At 41.7% G+C, this 22,207-nt stretch overlaps 1 protein-coding gene across 1 annotated transcript in view; it reads left to right on the forward strand.

Moving 5' to 3' along the window:
- LOC138284404 (mucin-5B-like) overlaps positions 1–22,207 on the forward strand; it is a 528,306-nt gene that overhangs the window by 448,717 nt on the left and 57,382 nt on the right. The window contains exons 35-37 of the mRNA XM_069223140.1: positions 10,188–10,365; positions 15,986–16,090; positions 21,169–21,209. Coding sequence (XP_069079241.1) covers positions 10,188–10,365; positions 15,986–16,090; positions 21,169–21,209 — 324 coding nt within the window. The remainder of the gene's footprint in view (positions 1–10,187; positions 10,366–15,985; positions 16,091–21,168; positions 21,210–22,207) is intronic.

The raw sequence follows: 22,207 nt of genomic DNA on the forward strand, positions 1-22,207 counted from the left end.
TGTGGTATCTTTTCGCATGATGTGTTTACAGTTACTGTTTTAATGTTTGACGTGTTTGAAATACTTTACACATTGCCACTTAGGTTAAGCCTTGCTGCTTTGTGCCAAACTGCCAGTAGTGAGCACAGGTTAATTTGGGGTGTGTTTGTGACTTATCCTGACTAGGATTGTGGTTCCTGCTTGGACAGGCTGCATACCTCTGCCAACCAGAAACCCAATTTCTAACAGATAGATTTAAGGCTTCGGAACTGGCCAGTTCATGTTAGATGTTGAAGTTCCCCCATAAAATTGTTCAGTGTCTCAATAATGTGCTTTGAAAAGTAGACATTTTTGCCTCACTCGGCTGCACAATAGTATACTTTTGTATTTATTTTATAATAAGTAAAGATTTTGGTCATTGGCTTTTGGAGGTATAGTTGGCATATGTGAATTTGACAACTTCTTCATTGAATCTCACATTGATTGCTTTAATGTCTTGTTTGTATTTAGGGATTTTGCATGAGCAAGAAAAGAGTATCAGGTCTGTTGAGGAGTATGTTGTTCAATAGAAATGTAGGGCTGGAACTGAGAGATTAAAAGGTCTTAACTTTAATGCATGTTGTCTCAAAGACAACTATAGGTATGCTTTTGTAGTATCTGTAAACACTCAGGTTGTGATCTGAACTATATATGGTGGGTGTGTAAATAGGTTTTGTTAGGTTAGTGGTCATTAAGGAGTTGTCTGATCATGACTGTGCTTGTGACATTAGGTTAAACGTTTCAAGACTCTATGAGAAGCTGAAGATCAGTGTATGCTTGGCTATGTATGCAAAGCCAAATCAATGCCTGCTGCAGAATTTAAATCTGTTCTATTAACTCATGATCCTATCACCATGACTCCAATTATCTTGGTGTTAGTCTGAAAGGGAGTGTTCTTGGATCAGTAGATTACTGCTGCTTTCGGAAAGCAGTTGGGAGTGATGGATAGTCATGCAGCTGCACATTTAAATGACCAATATGTGGTCTCAGGTATGACAATACTATAAGGTAGTTTTGTCCCTCAAGGAGAAAATTGTCAAGCAAGGTGGTAAAGCTTTTGCCAAACCATGTCTCAGCTAGATCGACTATGGGGCATTTGGTGTTGTCTAGGAGACTGTGGGAACCTTGTCTGTGTTCCACCAGTAGGACTGATGCAAATATGAGGCAGATTTATTTCAAATGTGTTCATATTATCAGTATGGTTAGTTTTATCAGTGCTTGAGAGTAGGAGGACGTTTTCCCAGTTGTGGGTAGTCTAGTGTTGCTGACGTGGTACAAAATGACAGTACTGGGATAGTCTCAAGTGGGATCAGTCCATGACAAGGGGGGTTCTGTAGTTTGGTGAATATTGCAATGTGTATTATACAGAGTTTGCCATCTTACTTTCCTCAAATTTTTAATTGACTGCTAGGAGTGTACGCCCTGAAACAACACCCTGGTGGTTCTTTTGTTGGGGATGCTGAAGCTGAACTTTATTATTGTGCACTGAGACTAAAGCTCCTTGGTTGCCCAAGGATTTTCTCAAGGTGAGATTTGTCTGGAATTAGATCTGTCAGCCTTATGGTGGTCATCCCCCAACATTTTGCTTTCCTACTTAATTCTCCTGACTTCATTTATTGCTGGCTTTAGGACTCTGGGCACTTTACTACTGCTAACAAGTGCTAAAGTGCTTGTGCTCTTTCCTCTAAACTTGGTAACATTGGCCTATCCTCAATTGCCATAGTTAGTTTATTTATAAGTCCCTAATAAAGTGGTACTACATGTATCCAGCACTTGTAAATTAAATGTTACAAGTGGGCATGAACCACTGGTTGTCCCACCAACTTAAGTAGCCCATTAAACATATCTCAGACCCTTCATTGGAGAGCCTGTGTGTGAAGCTTTAAGCTGCCATTTCGACATGGGAAATTAAACCTTTGGGCAGGCCCACATCGTTCGTTTTAATATATACAAGTCACCCCTAGGTTAGGCCCTGGACAGGCGGGATGGCAGGGTGCATTGTATTTAAAAAGTTGGACATATACTTTTAAGTTTTACATGTCATGGTAGAGAAAAAGTCTTAAATTCATTTTTCATTACTGCAAGGCCTACCTCTCTCATAGGATAACATTTGTGTTGCTCTAATACATTTAATAAGCTGTAGCTTCCAAATGGGAACAGATAACTCTTTCAAGTTTGGTGTCTTGGCATTGTAATGAAAAATCCTAATTGACAGTGGAGTTGGATTTTAAATTACAATGTTAAAAATTCCACTTTTAGAACAATGCCGTTTTCCTGCCTTATCCATTATGTAGTGCCCATAGCCTGTCTCTTGTCATATGACTGGGTGTAGCTGACAGTTGGGCTTTGTGTATTCCTTCAAGACAGCCACACACAATAGGAGGTCTGGTGTGCCTGGATAGGTCATCACTGGCAGAATGGGAGGGAGGAGCTGGACTCAGCCCTACTTACACATTAATAGCCTGTGTTCTGCCTGCTTACAAAGGGCTTCATACCTCCTGTATTTAGTCTGGAGTCAGGGCAGGGTAGGCAGGATGCATGGGGACATCAAAGGAAAACCTCTAGAAACTTCTCCCCCACTTCAAAGGCACAGCTGTGTATAAATACTGCACCTCAGACACCACCACTTCAGTATATTTCTGGACCTCTGGGTGATCTGCCAGAAAGAAGGCCTGATGTGCTGCTGAAGGGCTGCCACCGTACTGGACTGCACTTTGCTGGACTTCTGCTTTGCTTTGCTGACATGCTGCCTTGTGCCCTCTTACCTGGGTGAGAAGAACTGGAACTGCACTTCTTTAATCCAACTGACTCCAAAGGCTAGTTGGCTGGCTTCCTGATGTGACACCTCAGGGATATAACAGGCTTCCAACAACCTTGCATCTGCCCCCCATCTGTGAGTCTACCCTGCCAAATGGTGCTATCCGAGTCCTCGACACTTGGAGGTGGGCTTAAGATGCTTACCAGCCTCTGTGGACCCAGCACAATCAATGCCTCTGCTCTGGTATGCGGGACAACACAGAGCAAAACTGACACATCTCCACTACTGCGTGGATTGGACCTGTTGCAAAGACTTGATCACTGCTGCAGACTTCCTCACCTTCTGAGCTGCTGCTGTGCAATGCATCCTCAATTTAGGCCCTCACATCACTCATCAAAGGCAGCCTCAATTACAGTGCCGGTATCCGCATTGCGGCCTCGCAGCTCCTCTGAAGCGATGCATCGCCCCAATTGCACAATGCATCCTTGACTCTGGTCTTCACATCATAAGCCCTCATTGATGGGATCCTTGATGTCGATCCAACAGGACCTCGCACCACAGCAACGTTGCATCTTGGAACCGATGCATCACTGTGAGATGCATCTTTGATGCGGAGCCACGCAACACTCCGCATCCCAGAATTTAAGATACTCTTTTCAGCAGGCCTAACTGTCTCCCTGTAGCTGGTCAATGCTCCAACATGGTCAGCCTGAACTTGTGACTTTGTCCTGGTCAGGCGCAATCAGATATCCTCAGTTGGCACTTTATGCCTTTTGGCACTGCTTTCTCTAAAACTTTCAAATTTAATATCTCCCGTTGTACTAATTGGACATTTGTTGTTTTTGACCTTGTTTTGTTTATTAAAAATCACTCTATTTTTCTAATACTGTTGTGGGCCCCTTTTGTAGTGTGTTTTCACTGTGTGATTGTTTGATTTGCTGCACAGATACTTTACCAATTGCCTCTGAATTAAGCCTGAGTGCCCTGTGCCAAGCTACCAGAGGGGTCAGTACAGGTATATTTACGGTTTGCTTGTGACATCAGAGATGTGGTTACTGCTTAAGAACAGTATGTTCCAGTCGCAACCAGTAACCCAATTTCTTACACTTGGAATGTGTGGTATTATGTTGTGGAGTTGTGTGAGAAAACTAGGAGGTCTGTCTTATTGGTTATTGTGACCCCAATGCATGTGCACTTGGGGTTTCAGTGTGTGCTTACCTGCTGGTATTTTTTAGCATCTTTATTGTATATTCTCTTTGTTGTGTAGGTAATTATGAGGCCATCTGGGTCAGCATATTTGCTTCTGGACTTATTTTGATTTTGCAAGAGAGTGTAATGCAGTTACAGGATAGTGGTTTTACTAAAGGTCCTAGTCCCCTCAAGGACATTTGGGATTTAGGCCAAAGATCAAGTTTGCTTGGAATCTTTTAGTTTCTGGGAGGTGCCTGAGGTGGGATTTAGTTATGGTAGGACTGGACCCACGGGGATCTAGTGGGGCCAAGCCAACCTATATTTGTCTATGGCTCCCCTAAAATGTACAGGCTTTTTTCACTGCTTTATTTCACATTTGCAGTATTTTTGTTTTAATTTGTCTGGGCGTGCTCTTGACTGCTTTGCAGGTCTGCTCATGTTACTAGAGGCCCAGGCTAGGTGGAGAGGAGAGTGCAGGAGAGTTTATCAATGTGCAGACATTTTGCAGAAAATTGAAAATCTCTCATTACTTTGGATTATTTGGTTTCAATTGAATTCATGCTGCCTGGCTGTGCGTCATGGGGCTGGTGCGTTTTTGCACACCAACTTGTTCAGTCTTTTTCGAATTTCATGTGTTATTTCGTCTTGTGCTCCCTAAAATTATGCTTTTACGAGATGTTCTATTTCTGTAATTTATTTCTGCACAACATGCAACTCTTTTATAGCTCAAAACAGTGACTGGAGTCACCTCTAGGTGCCTGGGTGAGTTAGGTTACAGAGGGTTCCTTATGGTGCCTGTCAGTGGGTCATAACGTTGTTTTGATTACTTAATCATCTAGTCCTTGACTTTTCTGTAGAGCGCATAGACCAATGTCCCCACATGTGCCAATTGTAATTACCATTTTATGAGAAAGTTTGTGAATGACGTACACAGCATCAAACTAATTAAATGAAAATGCTTAATTTACAAGTGAAGTGTGTGTGTGTGTGGGTGTGTGTGAAAGAGCATGGTGAAGGGGTGAGACAAGGAAGTACATGCAGAAAGATAGAGTATTAAGACAGCGATGAAGAGGAAAAAAGTGATGTGTGACATATACAGAGGGAGGATTTCAGAAACATGTGAAGAGAAAACAGAGTAAGTGATGAACAACAGTGGAAAGCATTGTAATGGGGGAACGGAATTGAACATTTTCAGTTCAAATTATTCACAACAAAATCATCGTTATTTCTCATTTTTCTGATACTGTTACCAAGCATTGGCTGTACCAACAGGTCTGGCTTCTTTTAGGTGTACATTTATTGTTATAGAGAATCTCTCCAATACAGGTCATTGGTTTGATTTACTCGTGTGAAAAATGTCACCTGAAGGACCACACATTTGACAGTAGAATGTTACTTATTCATAGAATGAAACCATAGAAATATCACTCATGATGAATCTAAAAACGTGGTAGCTATGACAGGACGCCACCGGCATATGCCATTGGTGTTTTCCGTATGCTGGCATGGACAGAGGGCAGAGTTGCCCATTTCAGCAACTATGGGGGGTTATTCTAACTGTGGAGGAGTGTTAATCCGTCCCAAAAGTGATGGTAAAGTGACGGATATACCACCAGCCGTATTACGAGTTCCATAGGATATAATGGACTCGTAATACGGCTGGTGGTAAATCTGTCACTTTTCCGTCACTTTTGGGACGGATTAACACCTCCTCCAAAGTTAGAATAACCCCCATGGTCCCTAGGTGCTACAGCCACTGCCATCAACCATAATATCTGCACTTCTCTTTGCACTGACCATCCACTGACAGCTAGTGCACTCGAACCTTGCCAGCTGGAATTAAGAAATCAGCAGCCCTCAATACAGCTGTGTGTGTTGTCTACTGCTCTGCAAGAAGTAAACCTTGTACAATATAAACAAACAATGAGGGATCTCTTTCTCACCACTGTAATTGGCAGTGGCAGATAATGTCACTGAGTTAGTTAACTATGTCCAATCTCACCATGTATTACTCTGATTGTGAAACAGGGTTCATCTTCTAAATGCTCAGAAGCTATTACGTGGTGTATAGAGCTGCACAAGTGCAATAACATAAATTCGGTGCTTTTAGCTGGATCTGAACCATGCATTATGCGATGATGAAGTTGCTGCAGTATAGCTGCAGTTTTGGGAGTTCACTTATAATCTTCTTCTAGACTTTCTCACTGTGGCTTATTCTTTAATTCAAGACCATATTTTATGTCTACTAATCATAGGGTGACCAGGTTTTCAAAAAACAAAACTAGGCCAGACAGTACGTGTTAGCATATTAATTCAGTAATGTGACTCACTGTAATAACAAAATGGTATCAGATAAGTTCTGAGCCACTGCTTTGTTTGCTTTGTTTCTCCATGTAAAATTTCCTCATTTCTGCACAGACAAATGGAGTCGTATGTGAATCTGGCTAATGTCGATCTGCTGAGTCTTTTATAGTACTATATCTAATCTGGTTTGCCGGAAGCTCGCATTTAGCCAGTATTACTAGCAATCTCACAATCAGTGAGCATGGCTTAAAACAAAACAGTTGCTGCACTGGGATTAAATAAAAAGGCACATAACACAAATATTTGACAAGCTTGGCCTCTAACCCTTGTCTTGCTTTAGTGGGGAGAAAAGGCAGTAGCTTTTTTGGTAGTGGAGCAGCCAGATTTCCCAGAACAAGGTGCTTCAGACCAGTTTTTTTCTTCTTCTTCCGGAACTGGTAGCCTTGGTTTTATAATGATATAAGAAAGTCTAGAAGTTCCAGAATGCAAACAAAAAAGAATGGACCGGAACAGTTAGTCACACATAGATCAGGGAAACCTAGAGTAGTGTGATGGAGGGATGCCCGTCTTCATACTATGCTGAATATAAGACAGAGCCTGCTGAACATGCGAGAATGTGTAACATTTTGCATGTGATGCATGTGCTCACCTAGACTCACAAAACCACAATAAGTATTTCTTTTAGTGACAAAAGTAAGGATACCAACCAGATGTAAAAAATTGACTTTTCCTGGTAAATACATGACATCCAGTGACCCTAAATGGAATCACCATTTGCTTCCGACAGCATCTGATCCTTCACATAGCACAAAGATTGCTTTTTGATTAGTTGTTGTACATTCATCTAATATGCCACCTTAAAGTTGCTTGAGAGAGCTAGAGTGCTAAGAGTTATAGTGGCAAATAGAAATGCTAAAAAAGTGGTGTCCACATAGTAACATTGAACAGATAGAGCCTTCTGAATCAAGAAATATGAGAGTCAAAGCAAGATGGCTGTCCAGATGGCTGTCCACAATCCATCCATTTACCACCAACCATTTCACATTCAACAACTATAAATGATCAATTCACAATCGGTTATATTCAGGAATTGTCAGTTCGTGAGTCCAAGCCCCATTTCTGGCCCTAGAAACTAGACCACCAAAAAAGGACAGACATGACCTCCAGGTATAGACTCAACACACCATACGAGGCCTTATAACTTGAAACAACAATCAACATGAGCATTGCAAAAAAAAAAAAAAAAAGGTCTAGTTTCCAGACTGAGGCAATATGGTAAAGGTGGCCTCTTCAGACAGGAGAAGTACTCTTCTGATTGGGCTTTGCGCGCTTGGCACTAAATCCAGAATGCAGCTCACACATTGGATAAGAACAGATGGAAACTGCTTCAAGCATGGATGACCATCATTTTCTCATTGTTTCTCGTTTCCATAGTTGTATTATTCGGCCAAGATTACAGTTCTCACACTTGTGGGGTTCGAGGTCATAATAAGCAAATGGATCTGGAATCTGTCAATTCGATGCTGCAAACAACGTACGATGCAGAAATATCCATCAAAGATTTTTATTTTATTTATATTTATTTATAGTCCTTTATATAGTGTGAACAAGACCCTTTTGAGCGACAGAGCGCTTTACAATAATGAAGAATGGCAATTATGATACAAATGATGAAATAAGTTTCCTATGGAATGCACAAACTGAAGGATCACTATGTGAAGCTGTACATAAACGAGGATGTCCTCCCAGTGGCCAGCCTCTCTAGAGAATGGCCTTTTGCCAGTAAGAGGTGGTTGAAGAGGACCTCATGGCAATGCCTGATCATGATATCATGGACAAATCAAAGTGCCCAACACCATGTGTATCATCCAAAGTGATGGAACCCAATAAAGTAAGATAAGGGTCACAATTTGTGTGATATGGCCCAACCCAACAAGGCCATTGAACCAAAATAGCAGCCGTACCAAGATATTGTCAGGACGATAGCTTGAATAAACTGAGCAAGATTCTTATTGAATCTAGATTTGAACAAAAGCTACATTGAGAGTTAGAAGAAAGTGATCTAACCACACAGGCTTTATCAGATACAAACAACTCTGTTTTGGGATTCCATTGGCAGCTGTTTTTGTTTCCCAAGCGATCATACAAAGGGTCATAAAACAAATAGTAAGCTAGTTCAACTACTCTAACGGCACTCTGATGTTTGTGTCTACTAAATATTAGTATGAGAAGGCACTTCAGAGGGTGCTGGCAGCCCCATAAGAAGTAATTCTCTCACCAAACCTTGAGAAATATGAGCTATTCAAAATGGAACTCAAATTCTACTACCACAAATTTTCATAGAAAGGCATGCATCCTTACTGAGACAAAGTCACAGAACTGGTTCAAATGCAGCCTCTCAAAAATGTAAGTTGCAAAGCTTGTGAGCTCACTCTGATTCTAGATTGTTTATATATTTGTTTGTGATTTAAATAACATATTTCATTATGTATGCATTTGTTTGACGAACACATGTTTCAGAATTATTTTGTATTGCTTTGAGGTTCAAATCATCAAAGTTTCCTAGGTTGGGTCCTTTGATTCCAATAAGGACTCAGTGTGGGTCTGTGGGTTCCAATAATGATTTATTAGAGGTCCACATTTGTCAAGAGGTTGAGAACCTAGTGTAGTACATCCTAGAAGGTAATTTGTAACCTCTTTCGCCTGATGGAGTAAAAGCCTGATACCACAATATTCAGTAACCCCAGCAGTCTCTGTGGTGCAGACCCACCTAATTAATTCCTTAGGGTGCTCAAGGGATCCTTCCTGTAACGTGTCTTCAGTTGGCCCCCAGTCCTTCCATGACACATCCTTTCCTCTTTGGTGCTAGCATAATTTGTTACAGAGAGCAGCCAGTGATGTCCCTGCTGAACACATGCTCTGTAGTTAGCTTTGGGGCCTGGTTCTGTGTTCAGGGGCATTCGGTTGTTGCCCCTTGATGTTGTTTTGTGGTGAAGTGGGGGGAAGCAAAAATTATCACAGTGTGGTGCATGAGCACAGGTGGCAGCAGGGTGGCAGTATTTTAGTGGGTGGGCCAGTAGTGGTTTAACTAAACCCTGGTGATGTTAATTGTAGCAGTTCTTTTTCATGATGTGTGTTTTATGGATTTGTTTCACCTGAAATAAACATATTTATAGATAGATTGATTGCTAATTGTAGCAGCTCTTCAAAGTAACAGCTACCCTGCCGCCATCTTGGAGCCACTTCCCTCCAGTCATCTTCACAGGTCTTTCAAACATACTTGTGGAGGAGTAACCACTGTAAAGATCAAAGCACCAAAGATCTGTCTCTTGTTCAAAAAACAGAAACCAACTTAACAGCAGTGTTTTTCAATACTGTGAGATGTTTCAGCTTTTTCTTTGGGACACCAGATAGATTGAGTTGGCATACTAAGGCCAGGACTAAATCAGTGCATTGATGGCAGGATAATTTTTGAACGAGTGCATTGGATGTTGGGGATATGGGTAGGGGAGTTTTGAAGCATACAAGTTATTTCAGTTCAAATAAATTTGATAAATCCACTTGAATGTTTGAAATAAATGATAGACTAAATTATAATGGAGAATGACTCTCTAAATAAACAAAACATATCCACCTCGTTTTGAAATACGCGTTTGTCTTGGCCCCCAAATAAATTCTATTTATAAAAATGCATTTTGAATTACATATTTATGACAGGTAAGTTAAATGTATATATTAGAAAACCATTCTGATGATTTGAAGTAAAGCCTTAGACCCTAAGGCAATTGTTTAGCAGAAAAAGTTGCTGAAAATAGGAAAGTAATGTCATGGTGAGCGCACTTTGTTCTTAAACGCTATAATCAATGGTCCCAATGTGCCTGATTATGTTTAATCATGAATACTTCACCTTCTGCAGCCTGGGGAGACTTGGCAGAAAGACTGCCAAGATTACACCTGCGACAGAGACTCTCTGCATATAAGTAGCGTGCCTCACCTATGTCCTCCAGTGGCCCCTGTTGACTGTAAAGAAGAGGGACAAGTGGCCAAGGTCCAGCAGCTATCAACTGATCCGTGCTGCACAGAGACAGTGTGTGGTAAGTGAAGCTTGGCAATGCTATAAGACCATAATGATGGAGCAAGACACAAGTGGTAGAGTTTAAATATTTACATGTGGATCTCCTGCTCGTAAGACTACTTACTAATGGTGCTAGGAAAATACCTCTTCAAATGCAGAACAAATGTTTGCTAGCCCCACAGTCTGCTTATAGTTGTCTTAACTAAAAAAGATGATTCCCGAATCAGGTGCCACAAATTAGTTGAGTTGAAAAGTAAATCGTAAAAATTGTAAATCTCAAATAGGAACCTAATGAAATGCATCTTTTCACTGGCATTAATGCATATCTTGATTTGTAGACCAGATGAAGTCATACATATTTCACCTGCCTAAGAATGTTTTAACTATTGGGCCCATGTGTGAAATATTGTACCATCTCCCACTACTTGTGAGTGTGGCAACTATCGGTAGAGTACAAGTTGCAGTATTCCTACCTCAACGTAAGCGGATTTAAATCTAATTTGGATATTTACTAGATTCCTGTGCAGGTACAAGGGAAAGGAAGATCATTCTTATGGAAGAGGAAACCGAAAACACACAATATTGTCATGCTTCATCATCGGCAACCCCTCCCAACCCTGGTAGGACAGTGCCACCAGGGCAGATTCGACCTCCTGTTGGATTCAGAGCAAGAAAAACTACTGAATAAAGAGGGGATCCAAATCATTAAGTTAAAAATACCTTATAGTTCCCTGGTAAGACACCTTTATTACACAGAGACAGCAGGTAGGATTAAAAAAACGAATGGGATGGTTGTTGAGAAGTATGATTTACACCATCTCAATAATTAGGCTAACATGTTCCTGCCCTCATTAAATAGCCCAAACATGTCTGGGGCATTCCAAAGGGTCAAGGATTCCTCAGTCACTCCTATTAACCACTAGTCCAAATGTTCCAATATTAAAAGAAGAAAAGTAACTAATGTACTCAGGTGAGTCCTACCTGAGAGGAACAAATCAACTAATTTCTTAGGAGGACATGAGGCAGCTTGACCTCCTCCTCTCCCTTGTGTGTTAAGAATCTCCCACTACTTCACAGCACTTGGTAAGTAATGCAATGCGTATGACTAACACATTAAACTGGTACAAACAACTAGCCAAACAGTAGAGGCCTAATATTTACTGTGCTACATTGAGCATTGTGAGTGCTTTGCTTGTTTCACATGATTTGATATGTGCAAAGCAAATCCATAATGTTGTTTGTTTTTAACAGATAGTGGTGGAATTGTAATCCTTCCAAAGATGATGGCCCTGAAGGAGTGCAGTACTGACTCCACAGGGAACTTTCCATTACCTCATGGAGACAGTGTGAATGTCTACGGCTACTATGCATTGAAAGACAATCCCTGGTCTTGTAGGAAAAGATGTTTTGCCTCACCCTGCTATACGTAAAAAAAGAAATACAGCCACTTCAAACTGTGGCATTGCGGCTCTTTTTGGTGTTTGGGGTGCTGATGACTTGATGTGCTCACAGAGCTCAAAACCACTGTGAAAAAATTATTGTATGTTTATAAGCGTGTACTTTTCAACTTCTCACGATTAGTTTAATTAAAATAATGTGACCTAGTGCATTCTGGGTAATTGGTTCTTGGTTGCGTAACTAGAATAGTATTTGTTGCTTTGTTGGTGCAGTTGGTCCTGGTCATTTGACAGTCAACTGGATACTCCGAAATCTTACTTTCTTGACCAGAGTGAGGTATGTGCTGATCCACAGTTATATGTAACTAGGAAGGCCTTATGTAGTGAGATGGTTTACCTGACCATAATATTCTCTGTATTCTGCTATTAATTCATAACCAGTTGTAATAAATCCAGCTTTTTCTCATATACATAACCTGATATGAATACGCTGTGTTCACCAGTCCTCTATTTATGAGAAGCAGGTCTGAGAGTCTTCTTTGTCCAGCTAAAAAGTAAAGCTTTGATTGTTCGGTGTCAAACATCCAAGATAAATGCTAATTAGCCCTCACTTTTCGGAGCAATGTATTTGTTATTATCCTCAGGCTGTAAGGAATGTCACTGTGTTCATCATTTGTTGTTCGCCATCACCATGAAGGGTGTGTCGGGTCACATTTGGGTTGAAAGAGGTACACTTTGCTATACCCTTGATCAATGGGATACCACAATAAAAAAAAAAACATACAAGAGAACATCTAGAACAAAATACATACTTATCTTACCTGTCCTGCAAAAATATTCATGCTGTAACAAATACCACTATGTTGCATTCACATGTGCCTTCAGTTACCCTATTTGGATCTTTATTTTGAGGATAACCCCTTTTTTCAAACTTAGTCCTACCTTGAAGCCTAACTTAATCCTTGTGCTAAATTTAACCCTCAACTATATCCCTAACTAAAGGGCTCATTTTGAGCTTGGCAGTCCCAGCACTGGGCCACCAAACTCATGGGGAGGATGCCACCCTGTCCTATTACAAGGTTTCTGCCGGCCTGACCTGGCTGACCAGCGGAAACCTTGAAATAGAGCGTACCTGCCAGTCAGTCCAGTGGGAACAGTTTTATGAGATAGCACTCGCCTGCCTTAAAGGAGCCGAATGCTGACTCGTTCACAGAGGGGACCGACTAGCACCCTCAGAATGCACCCTGTCTGCATAGCAGACAGGGCACATTCTGAAGGTGCTGGGCAGGGGGAACAGCAGAAAGGGGGGTTGTAATCGCACAGGCGGCACTGAGTTTTTATCGCCACCATGGCTGATTACAAGCCCGACCGCCATCATGCTGTTGGGGACTATGTTCCGGGTGGGGACGGCGGTCCTTTGGTGGTCTGACCGCCAAAGACGGAATTTGGCAACCGAACCATCAAAGCCACGGTGGCCCGATTCCCACCTCGAGTCTGACGTCTGAGGACTACCAGACTCGTAATGACACCCTAAGTCTCTATTACTAAATCTAACACTAGCCCTGTACCTTGTGCTCCTTCAACCCTGATGCAGAAATGTATCCCTTCTAGATGCAGGGCTGGGTTTAGGGCTGTGTGAGCGGTGCAGCCGCCCCAGGTGCTGGCCTGGATTAGGGGACGCTGACCTTAGGGGGCTGCTGTGTTTAGCAATAACTTACGTAACTTGTGATATAAAGCACCTGCTGAAAGGTTCCTTGTGCGTCCAGCCTTCTGGAACCAAGTGAAATGTCAAGTTACTGCTTGTCATTAATGTTCCTACTAGGGAGAGAAATGGGAGTTTTGCCTAGTGGCAGCTTTGACTCACCATAAAGTTGGGCAGAGGGTTAATATGCCCGCTGCAAAGAATAGGACTATATTTTATGTGGATAGCAGAGTGGATTAGTAAAGCCAGCCTTTACAAGCGCTTTAAGACAAGTGAATGTATGTGTAAGGGGGGCAGAGGGCCATGGGGAAATGAGGGGCACATTTGCCAGTTGGTAGTGTGGGAATCCGACGAGGTGGTCATGGGGTGGGGGTGCCTAAAAAGACTGGTGCACAGGGCTCCACTAACGCTTAAACTGGCCTTGTCTAGATGTTATATTTATTTTGATTAATATTCAAAATGCTGATTTAAAAACAGTAATTATTTGTTGAACCAACTAAAATGCAAATGTGATGTTTCAAAACGTATTTGTAATACTATCATTGCTGGAGTTTTCTTTGTTCCAGTTTCTCAATAGTGACAAAATCTCAGTCAATAGGAGTGAATATAGCAGGGTTGCCAATTAAAATGAGGGCTGCTAATTTCACATGCCCCTCACAACCCACACGTGTATCCATAAACATAATCTCATACGTTTGCGTTTTTCTTTTACGATTGGGAATGGGCAGTAAATAACCAAGGTTACTATTCCATGGATATGGTGTGGGGTGTTCTCAAAATTTTAAATGTAATGAAAGATTATAGTATTTTTGTGCTTGGTTGCCTCTTTGGTTGTTTACAAATATGATGAAAACTTTAAGTATTAGACGTTGTTTGTACGTGGTACTTACTTTTGAAGGGATTTCTTTGAACCCCTTAGCGAAGATTTGGTTCTTATTTGATCCAGCAAAAGACTGCATTTTTTAGTTATATCAGGCCAAAGCGGCCATTTTTTTAAAATGGTTAAAGAACGTAAGTGCCTGAAGTTCCATACAACATCTTGCCTATAATTAATCTACAAGCAACATAGCTCCGAAGGCGACTTCAGGGTTTAGATGAGATTGTGCATGCTAGAGCCCTTTTAATTTAGGTTTGGTCTCCTCTGTGCTTAAGGAAATACAAAAAGATTAAAAAAAAATAAAAAAAAATATGGATAGGCCCCACGATTTCTTAAACTACCGCCTGATATTCAACTTTCACATCAAGATAAAATTCTCAGAAGAATTAATTACAAAACAACTTGAAGTTCATAGTGCCCATGGTACATTTCCCCCGGGACACTGAAATATCTTCTATTGGCATATGTAAAGCACCCACCGTACTAACAACCAAAAGATACACAAATAAATAAATAAACAAATAAATAGGAGTGTTTGTTTTTGCTCATTCACTGCAACTAATTGTGTTGTAAATTACTTTTATTCGGTTACTGCAAATAATTGTGTGTTGTAATTTAACTTCCAGTATAAACCTTTAAGTAATGCGGAAAGTCACTATTAAGCATTCATCACTTAAAAATGATATTAATTCAGATTAATGCTGTTAAATATTTTCCATCATCAGTCATTGGCTCTTAGACTTATCTCCTGCAGGAATGTGTGAGTGCATATCCGATATGAGCGCTGATAGTCGTTATTAATCCATTTTAGACATTATTTACTGCTATTCAGTGTCAGCCAATTGCAGGAATTAATTGGTGACCACTAAGACGTCATACGTTCCACAGTTGCGATATGCGCCCCCAAAAAACCTGTGAAAAAACATTTGAACTTGCTAAGACTCTGACGGTTACACTGAACTTTTGGCGGTTTTAAATGGGGACTAATGTGCGAAAACAGGCCTCTACTGTACTGTTCTGCCTGTGCAATTTCATCCAGAGAAGACCTGGTAGAAATTGCCCATTCAAAACTCAAGGGTGAGTGCAATTTGCACTAATCCCATTATGGGTCCCAAAGAAAAAATATGTGCTCCTTATTGGCCACTTTGTAGAACACTCGGAATGAGGCCTTTATTTTGAATCTCTTACGGACACTGTTCCTTCACCAGTAAAACAATCAGTTGCAGCCCTACAGCAGTCGCTATTAGTGCAAATGCATTGCTGGCAATGCTGCTTGCACTCAGAAACAATCTTATACAGAACTAAAAGAACTGACCCTCTGTACTGCTCGTTTCTGTTTTAGTCACCAGGATTTAAGAATTAAAATAATAAAATGTGTTCGGAACATTTGGAAGTAGGAATCGAATCCCATTTGTGTCTCTTCTGAGGGCAAGGGCGTGCAATGCTTTGAAAGGCATATGTCATACTGGAGTCCAATGTGATTCATGCAAAACAGAGATTCACTGTCTCTTAGACAAATCTGCTTGGATAGTCGCTTCAGAATTATGCTGATGGTAGAAAGGATGGATCCTGGACGGTTTAATTGACTTTGGCAGGCCTCATATTCGATCGAAAAAACACGTGTTGTTAACCTGTGAAAATCCTGTACTTCTTTTGTTTTTAGTGTGTGACATAGAGCAATGCAGCACTGATCTTCTGGTGTGCAACCCGGGATTCCAGCTGAAAGTCACCTTTTCCCCTCATTCCTGCTGTCCTGATTACACCTGCGGTAAGTACAAGCTTTTACCAGCCACCAAGTCTCAGCATATGACCATGATTACGGCATACCTCCATCATTTCCGTAAAAGTACGTCACACCTAGTAGATTGTTGGGCTGTCTAAATTCCAGGGCCCAGATTTACTAGGCACTGCCTTGCGTAATTTTGAATCGTGAAGGCTTTCCATGAGTGGAGCATTCACGGTCCTGTGCATCCACCCGTGGATTTTGATGTAATGCCATATTAACTAAGGTGATATCTTTACTTCTCCTTGTTACTTCTTCTTTCTATGTGTGCTGCATACAGCACACATAGAAAGACAAAAGAGAAAAGTATCCCTTTCTGCACAAAAACAATCCTGCCTGTAACATAGACAACCCTGTGCCATGGTGCAAGTGTGTATGCATTGGCGCTAGGCAGCACAGAGTGCGCCAGGACTAGGAGACAGCAGAAATGTGCCATATCCTAGATGTGGCTTATTTTTGCTGTCTTTCGTTCACACAATGCAGTGCAGCAACTTTGCTTGCCTCCATACATTGTGTGAAATGTTAGAAAACATGCCCCTAGATTTTCTAGAGAGATTATGCCCAAGTACATGTTCCAGCTTCTCCCTGGAAGCAATAGTTTACCTCTGGCATGTCTCTTAGGCAGGAAACCTATGGATTATCACTGTTACTGCTCAGTACATATAAGGGCACATTTACAAGCCCCTAGTGCCACCAGAGCATCACCTTTTGTGACACTCCAGTTGCGCTGTGCACTGCGCCATATTTATAAGGCTGCGCTAAGCCACTTTTTGTGGCTTAACACCACCTTGCAAATATGGGCCACTACAATGCAGTTTTCTGTAGCAGAGGGACGTGCAATGGGTGTTGCTGTGGGCGTTCCACCGCAACACCCATTGCTTTTGACTCTGCCCCAAATTTAAAAGGAATCATAAATCTGAGAGAGCATCAAAACTAAGCCCACCCCAGGGGTGACGTTAGAGTGGTGCAATGAGGAGAAATACTTTCATTTCTCCTTGTTTTAGCTTTTTCTATGTGTGCTGCATTCTGCATTCTACAGCACACATAAAAAGAGCAAAAGGCCATGAATGAAGGAGTCCCTTCCTGAACATGAACAATCATTCAAAAATGACGATTTGACACTTCGAGGTGTGCTGCATTCTACTGCACACATAGGAGTGCCAAATCGCCATTGTGGATTTTTTATCTGAAAGAAGGGAAATCTTCCTGCACATCAGTCTCTTCAATGCAGACACCCTTGTACTATGGTGCAGTAATTAGTGCAAGGATGCCTGTGTTGGTGCTGGAAGCTAAATGTAGAACCAGCGCTAGGGGAAACACAATGGTGGGCCATATTTTTGTAAATTTGGTGCATCCCTGCGTTTCAGAGCTGATGCAGCATGGCGCTGCCAATTTTGACGCAGCACCACTCTTCGCCAGTTCCATGTAAATATGCCCCATAGTGTGACCTTTTCTTGTTGTCTGAATATGTTTTTTAATTGGGAAACCCTCAGACGGGACAGATTGACTATTGCATGTGCCTAAGAATCAATGAAGTGTGCGTTTTAGAAGAGTGGTAATGCTTTATTTAGCGGAGCTTTGCCAGTTGAATTATAATTTTGTACACCACTCTTATTGTATCTGGAAGAGCTTAGATTGTGATGCAAAAACCTATTGTTCAGGTGGGTACCACTATCCCAGGTGAAAATGGATTGCACAGGGAGCTTTGCAGCACCACCCAGTTCTTTGCAGCGCCATATTTTGCTAAGGCCACATACAACAGTGAGGTGGGCAACATACTGGAACTGAAGGGTGCTTTGTTTGAAAGAGTTACATTTACAGGACACAGGGCTGCAATGAGCCAATGGTTGTAAAAAAAATAGACCGCATGGAATTCAGAGGCAATGTTACATTGACTCGGGAAGGTTAAAGCTTTGTCCACAGATCTTCATTACAGACTAGTAATATACATTTTGAAGGGTTCACACGCTCCGGATCGAGAATCTAATTAAAAAATAAAAGTAGCCTTGTAGAGAAACCTGGGTACTGTACTACAGTAATGCCCTTTCAAAGTGCCAGAAAGACTATTACCATCGAGACATAACCTCACCCACTCATTGTGGCAGAAGCTGGGAGAAGGCCTTTCAACTACCCTAGGCCTTGGATTGTTTCATCCTTCCTTGGGTCTGCATTTTTATGAAGTTGAAAAGTACAACAGATCCCTGTCCGTAAGAGATATTTTTTTTGTCCTTACTCAGAACCCATTCTGCTATCAGATCTCGCTACCCAGCAGCCACAATGGCTGTCTGGTTAAGATTGACCCTATGTAGCGGTCCACAGCTTTTTGGTTAGGTTTACGCTACCACACACAAATATCACATACAGAGATATAACCTGTGCTTCAGAAGTATTTGCATAGCCCTTTGCCTTTATGGTGAGATTACCAGTGGAATTTTAGACAATAGTTCGGCACTGGCTTGAAGGGTTCTCTTAGCACAGAATAATTTACACAACCATCTAAATTGTTCCTTTCAGTACCACCCTCTGGATGTTTTCTTTCACACTGTTGCTACGTATCTAAATTCTTACTCTCTTTTATCAAACCCACAACTAAAAGTGCTCTCCCATAATTAAACGGAAAAGCATATGCATACTGCAGCATTGGGGAAGGGAGCAGGGGCCTAATGGGAGCTAGGGAAGAAGATGGTAGATGGGACAATCCCAGTTAGGAGCACTTTCTACATGGTGACTACCATCTACATCCATTGCAGTACTACATAAAGGACGATGCAGATGATGTATCTAACTTTAATTGATAGATTAGTCTGCATTGACTTGCCACATGTATCTCAATCCCTGTGTAGTGATTTGTGCAAGCAGGGCCACAGCAGTGGAATACTGCTTCCGAATGTTGTAGTAAATGCATGAAACAATTAGAATTTGCTGTCTCCTCTTGATATATGATGACCTGGACAATCGGAAAAGATGATTTGAAAAAGGGAGTCAATAGTTTCCAAGCAGAAAGAGCAGGCAGAGAGAACAGGCATCTCATTCCCATATTGATAGGGATGCTGTGCTGATGTCAGAGACATTGAGAAGATGTACAAAGCAGTTAATGTCTGAGTGTGAAATGCATCAGGTATTCCGGTTAGGTGTGCATTGTCTGGGTAGAAAGGGAACACAAAAAGTACTGAGAAAAGTGTTGTTCTGAGGGTAGGATTCTAAAACACCTCAGAACACAGTCTCTCACGCTGTTCGAAGTAATACCTAAAGGTATCGTGATACAATGTGAAATGACTAAATCAGAGTTGGTGAGAATTTGTGGTATTATTGTAGCACAATCCTGTTTCTGGGGTGAATACTAGTGGGTTGCACTCATTTGAGGAATTGTTTAAAAACAAGTGCAACTATTGCCACCAAGCCACTCCTTAACCTCTTCAGCATTGTTTTGTGCTAGATGTTATTCCGTGCTCACCTGACTGGGGTAGGGATTGAGAGGGATAGGCATACTGTGTCGTGGTCCAAAGGAAATCAGAAAAAAACATGATTGTTTTGGGCCTCGGCGACTGTCTGTTCTTAAACAGAAAAGTGTATTTTGGGGATCATGTTGATGTTCTTTATAGGGCTAGGTGTAGTCTTTGCTATACTTGTGTAACTCACAAGAATGTAACGTAATAGAAGTTCAGGAAGTATTCAAAATCTCTTCTATCTAATGTGCATATGCATGGAGCAGCAAAACAAAAATGTCTTCATTTCCTGCTCCAGATTGCTCATGGGCATGACATCGAGATGAAGGAAATGGAAAAGGGGAAGTCGTACTGCTTCAACCTCCCGCAGTCAATGGATGTGCCAGAATGGCAGCCACAGCAGGTCTGGGGCAGTGGTTTGGAGTGATAGGTGAATGGAGAAATGCCAGGCAGCATTATTGGCTGGTATGATTACTCTAGCCTCCAGTCCAATGACTTTTGTCTGTAGTTCTAGACCTTTGAAAACTTGGATAGACAGCTTCTGAGCAGCACCAGTTCCCGGTTGCACTGTGAAGCCCTAAAATATTTTATCACTAAACTTCCTCCATCTTTTCATCGCAGTCCTTCATAATTGTAAGCTTTCCAAAACGTAGTCATGCCACTGGGATCTCTATTCAACCTGTGCCACCCACCTCAAGGGTATTTTTTGTTCTACTACAAATGGATAATATTCCTCCTTTCAGTGCAATTCATCTGTGCACCACGATGTGCGAACAATCCTCCTTTATCAATTTTGGGCTTTCTTTAACAGTCTAAACAGTCTACGTTTATGTAAGATACTGTGGGGGTCATTACGAGTTTAGTGGACAGAAAACTCCGTCTACCAAACTCCGAAAGGGTGGCAGCAACCAACGCGGTCACTTACCCACCAAAGTTATTATGGGTTTCCAGCCAGGTCGGTGGGTGGAAACCTAAGTTTCCACCCTCTAGCCTCACAGGAAACAGGCTACAGCATTGTCTCCGACTCATAATCGAGCCGGAAGCAATGCTGTATCCTGTAGGGTGCACTAGCACCCTCGCAACATTGCGATGGTGCTGGGCAGGGGGGCCCCTGCACTGCCCATGCAAAATGCATGGGCAGTGCAGGGATCCCCCTGTGGCCTCCTGCATCTGTTCTATGCCAGCCTTTTCATGGCGGTGTTAATGCTATGAAAAGGCTGGGGGAGAACAAGGTTGTAATCCCCTGCGCTGCTACCTTAAGACCATTGGGATCCAAGATCCTGGTGGAGCTGGCGGTCAGACTGCCAGGGTTGTAATGTGACGGTCGGACTGCCGCATTGGTGGTGGTTCAGACTATCACTGTGAGTGTGGCAGTCTATATACTGTCACACTCGTAATGACCCCCTTTATCTTTGAAACAACATGGTTCCCTTAAGATGGATTCAAGTTGTAAAATAATGTAATGTTTCAAAAATAGAGCTTCCACATGCCTCATGGCAATCATGTTGTAAAGATATCAAACCCTTAACTAAATAAATGTAACGAGGAGCTCTTTAGTTGTTAAAATGCTATCTGACCCTTTTATCATTGCTTTCTTTTTATTGTTCCCTAACACAGTGCCCAAAGATGTGTGTGTTTCAGGTAGCATGGAATATCAGGTAAGGAAATTATCTGGTGTCTCACTCCTCTTACTACCCCTATTTCTACTTCTTTTTTTTCTTCTTCTTCTTCTTAATAATAATAATAATAACAACAATAATACTGATAATACCACTACTGCTAATATTAATGTTGTTAATAATGCAGACACCAATAATAATACATTACACCTATATGTGGTTATGCTCAATGCCTCATCCTGATTGTCTAAGCACTTGATAAACCTTGTAAATGTACTCAAACCATTCAAATTGTTTGGCCCTCATTTCATCGACTTCAGAAGGATGAAAGGATGAATCATTTCTACACTGACTTCCTTGACAGTGTTACTAATAAACAGCAAGATCAAGGATTTATTGAATTCATGCAATTCACTTTCAGGATTGAGGAGAGTTGAAGCAAACCTTTGCAAACTACTCTGCTTCTCTTTCTGCAGTCCTGGTAGATGTTGCTCCAGTAAGGTTTGCTAGCCCCTGCATCCTACATCTAGCATGGTGATCAGATATAATTCAAGCATTCCATCCATCACTTTTTGTACACTTTAGTTTGTCACCCTCAGTGGAATCAGTATGCCAAGATGTGGGCCTCATTCAGTTCATCACTGGAACCAAGCTCTGCCTGGCTGATGAGCCCTAAATAGGATGAAACAGGTCCAGTTGCTTGTGTTCCAGATCAGGAAGGACCTGGGCTTGCAGTTGGGGCCAGATCAGAGAGGACCTGAACTGGCAGTTGGGGCTGGATTGTTTCCTTTGCAGTAGGGCCAAGACTGATTTGCATACAGCTGGGTCCCAACTGAGAGTGGCTTGGTGTGCAAAATGATGATGTGCTGGAATGCATCCCCTAGTAATTACCAGTGGCTGAGATTAATTCAAGCATTCTATCTATCTTTTTTTTGTAAACATATGTAGAACGGGCACAGCCATAATACGTGTGTGTGACCCTACCCCACCAGTCAATATCTCAATTCAATAAGTGGATTTAGCTCAGCCTCACAAAG

This window comes from Pleurodeles waltl, chromosome 3_1, assembly GCF_031143425.1.
Source record: "Pleurodeles waltl isolate 20211129_DDA chromosome 3_1, aPleWal1.hap1.20221129, whole genome shotgun sequence".
NCBI lineage: Eukaryota > Metazoa > Chordata > Amphibia > Caudata > Salamandridae > Pleurodeles > Pleurodeles waltl.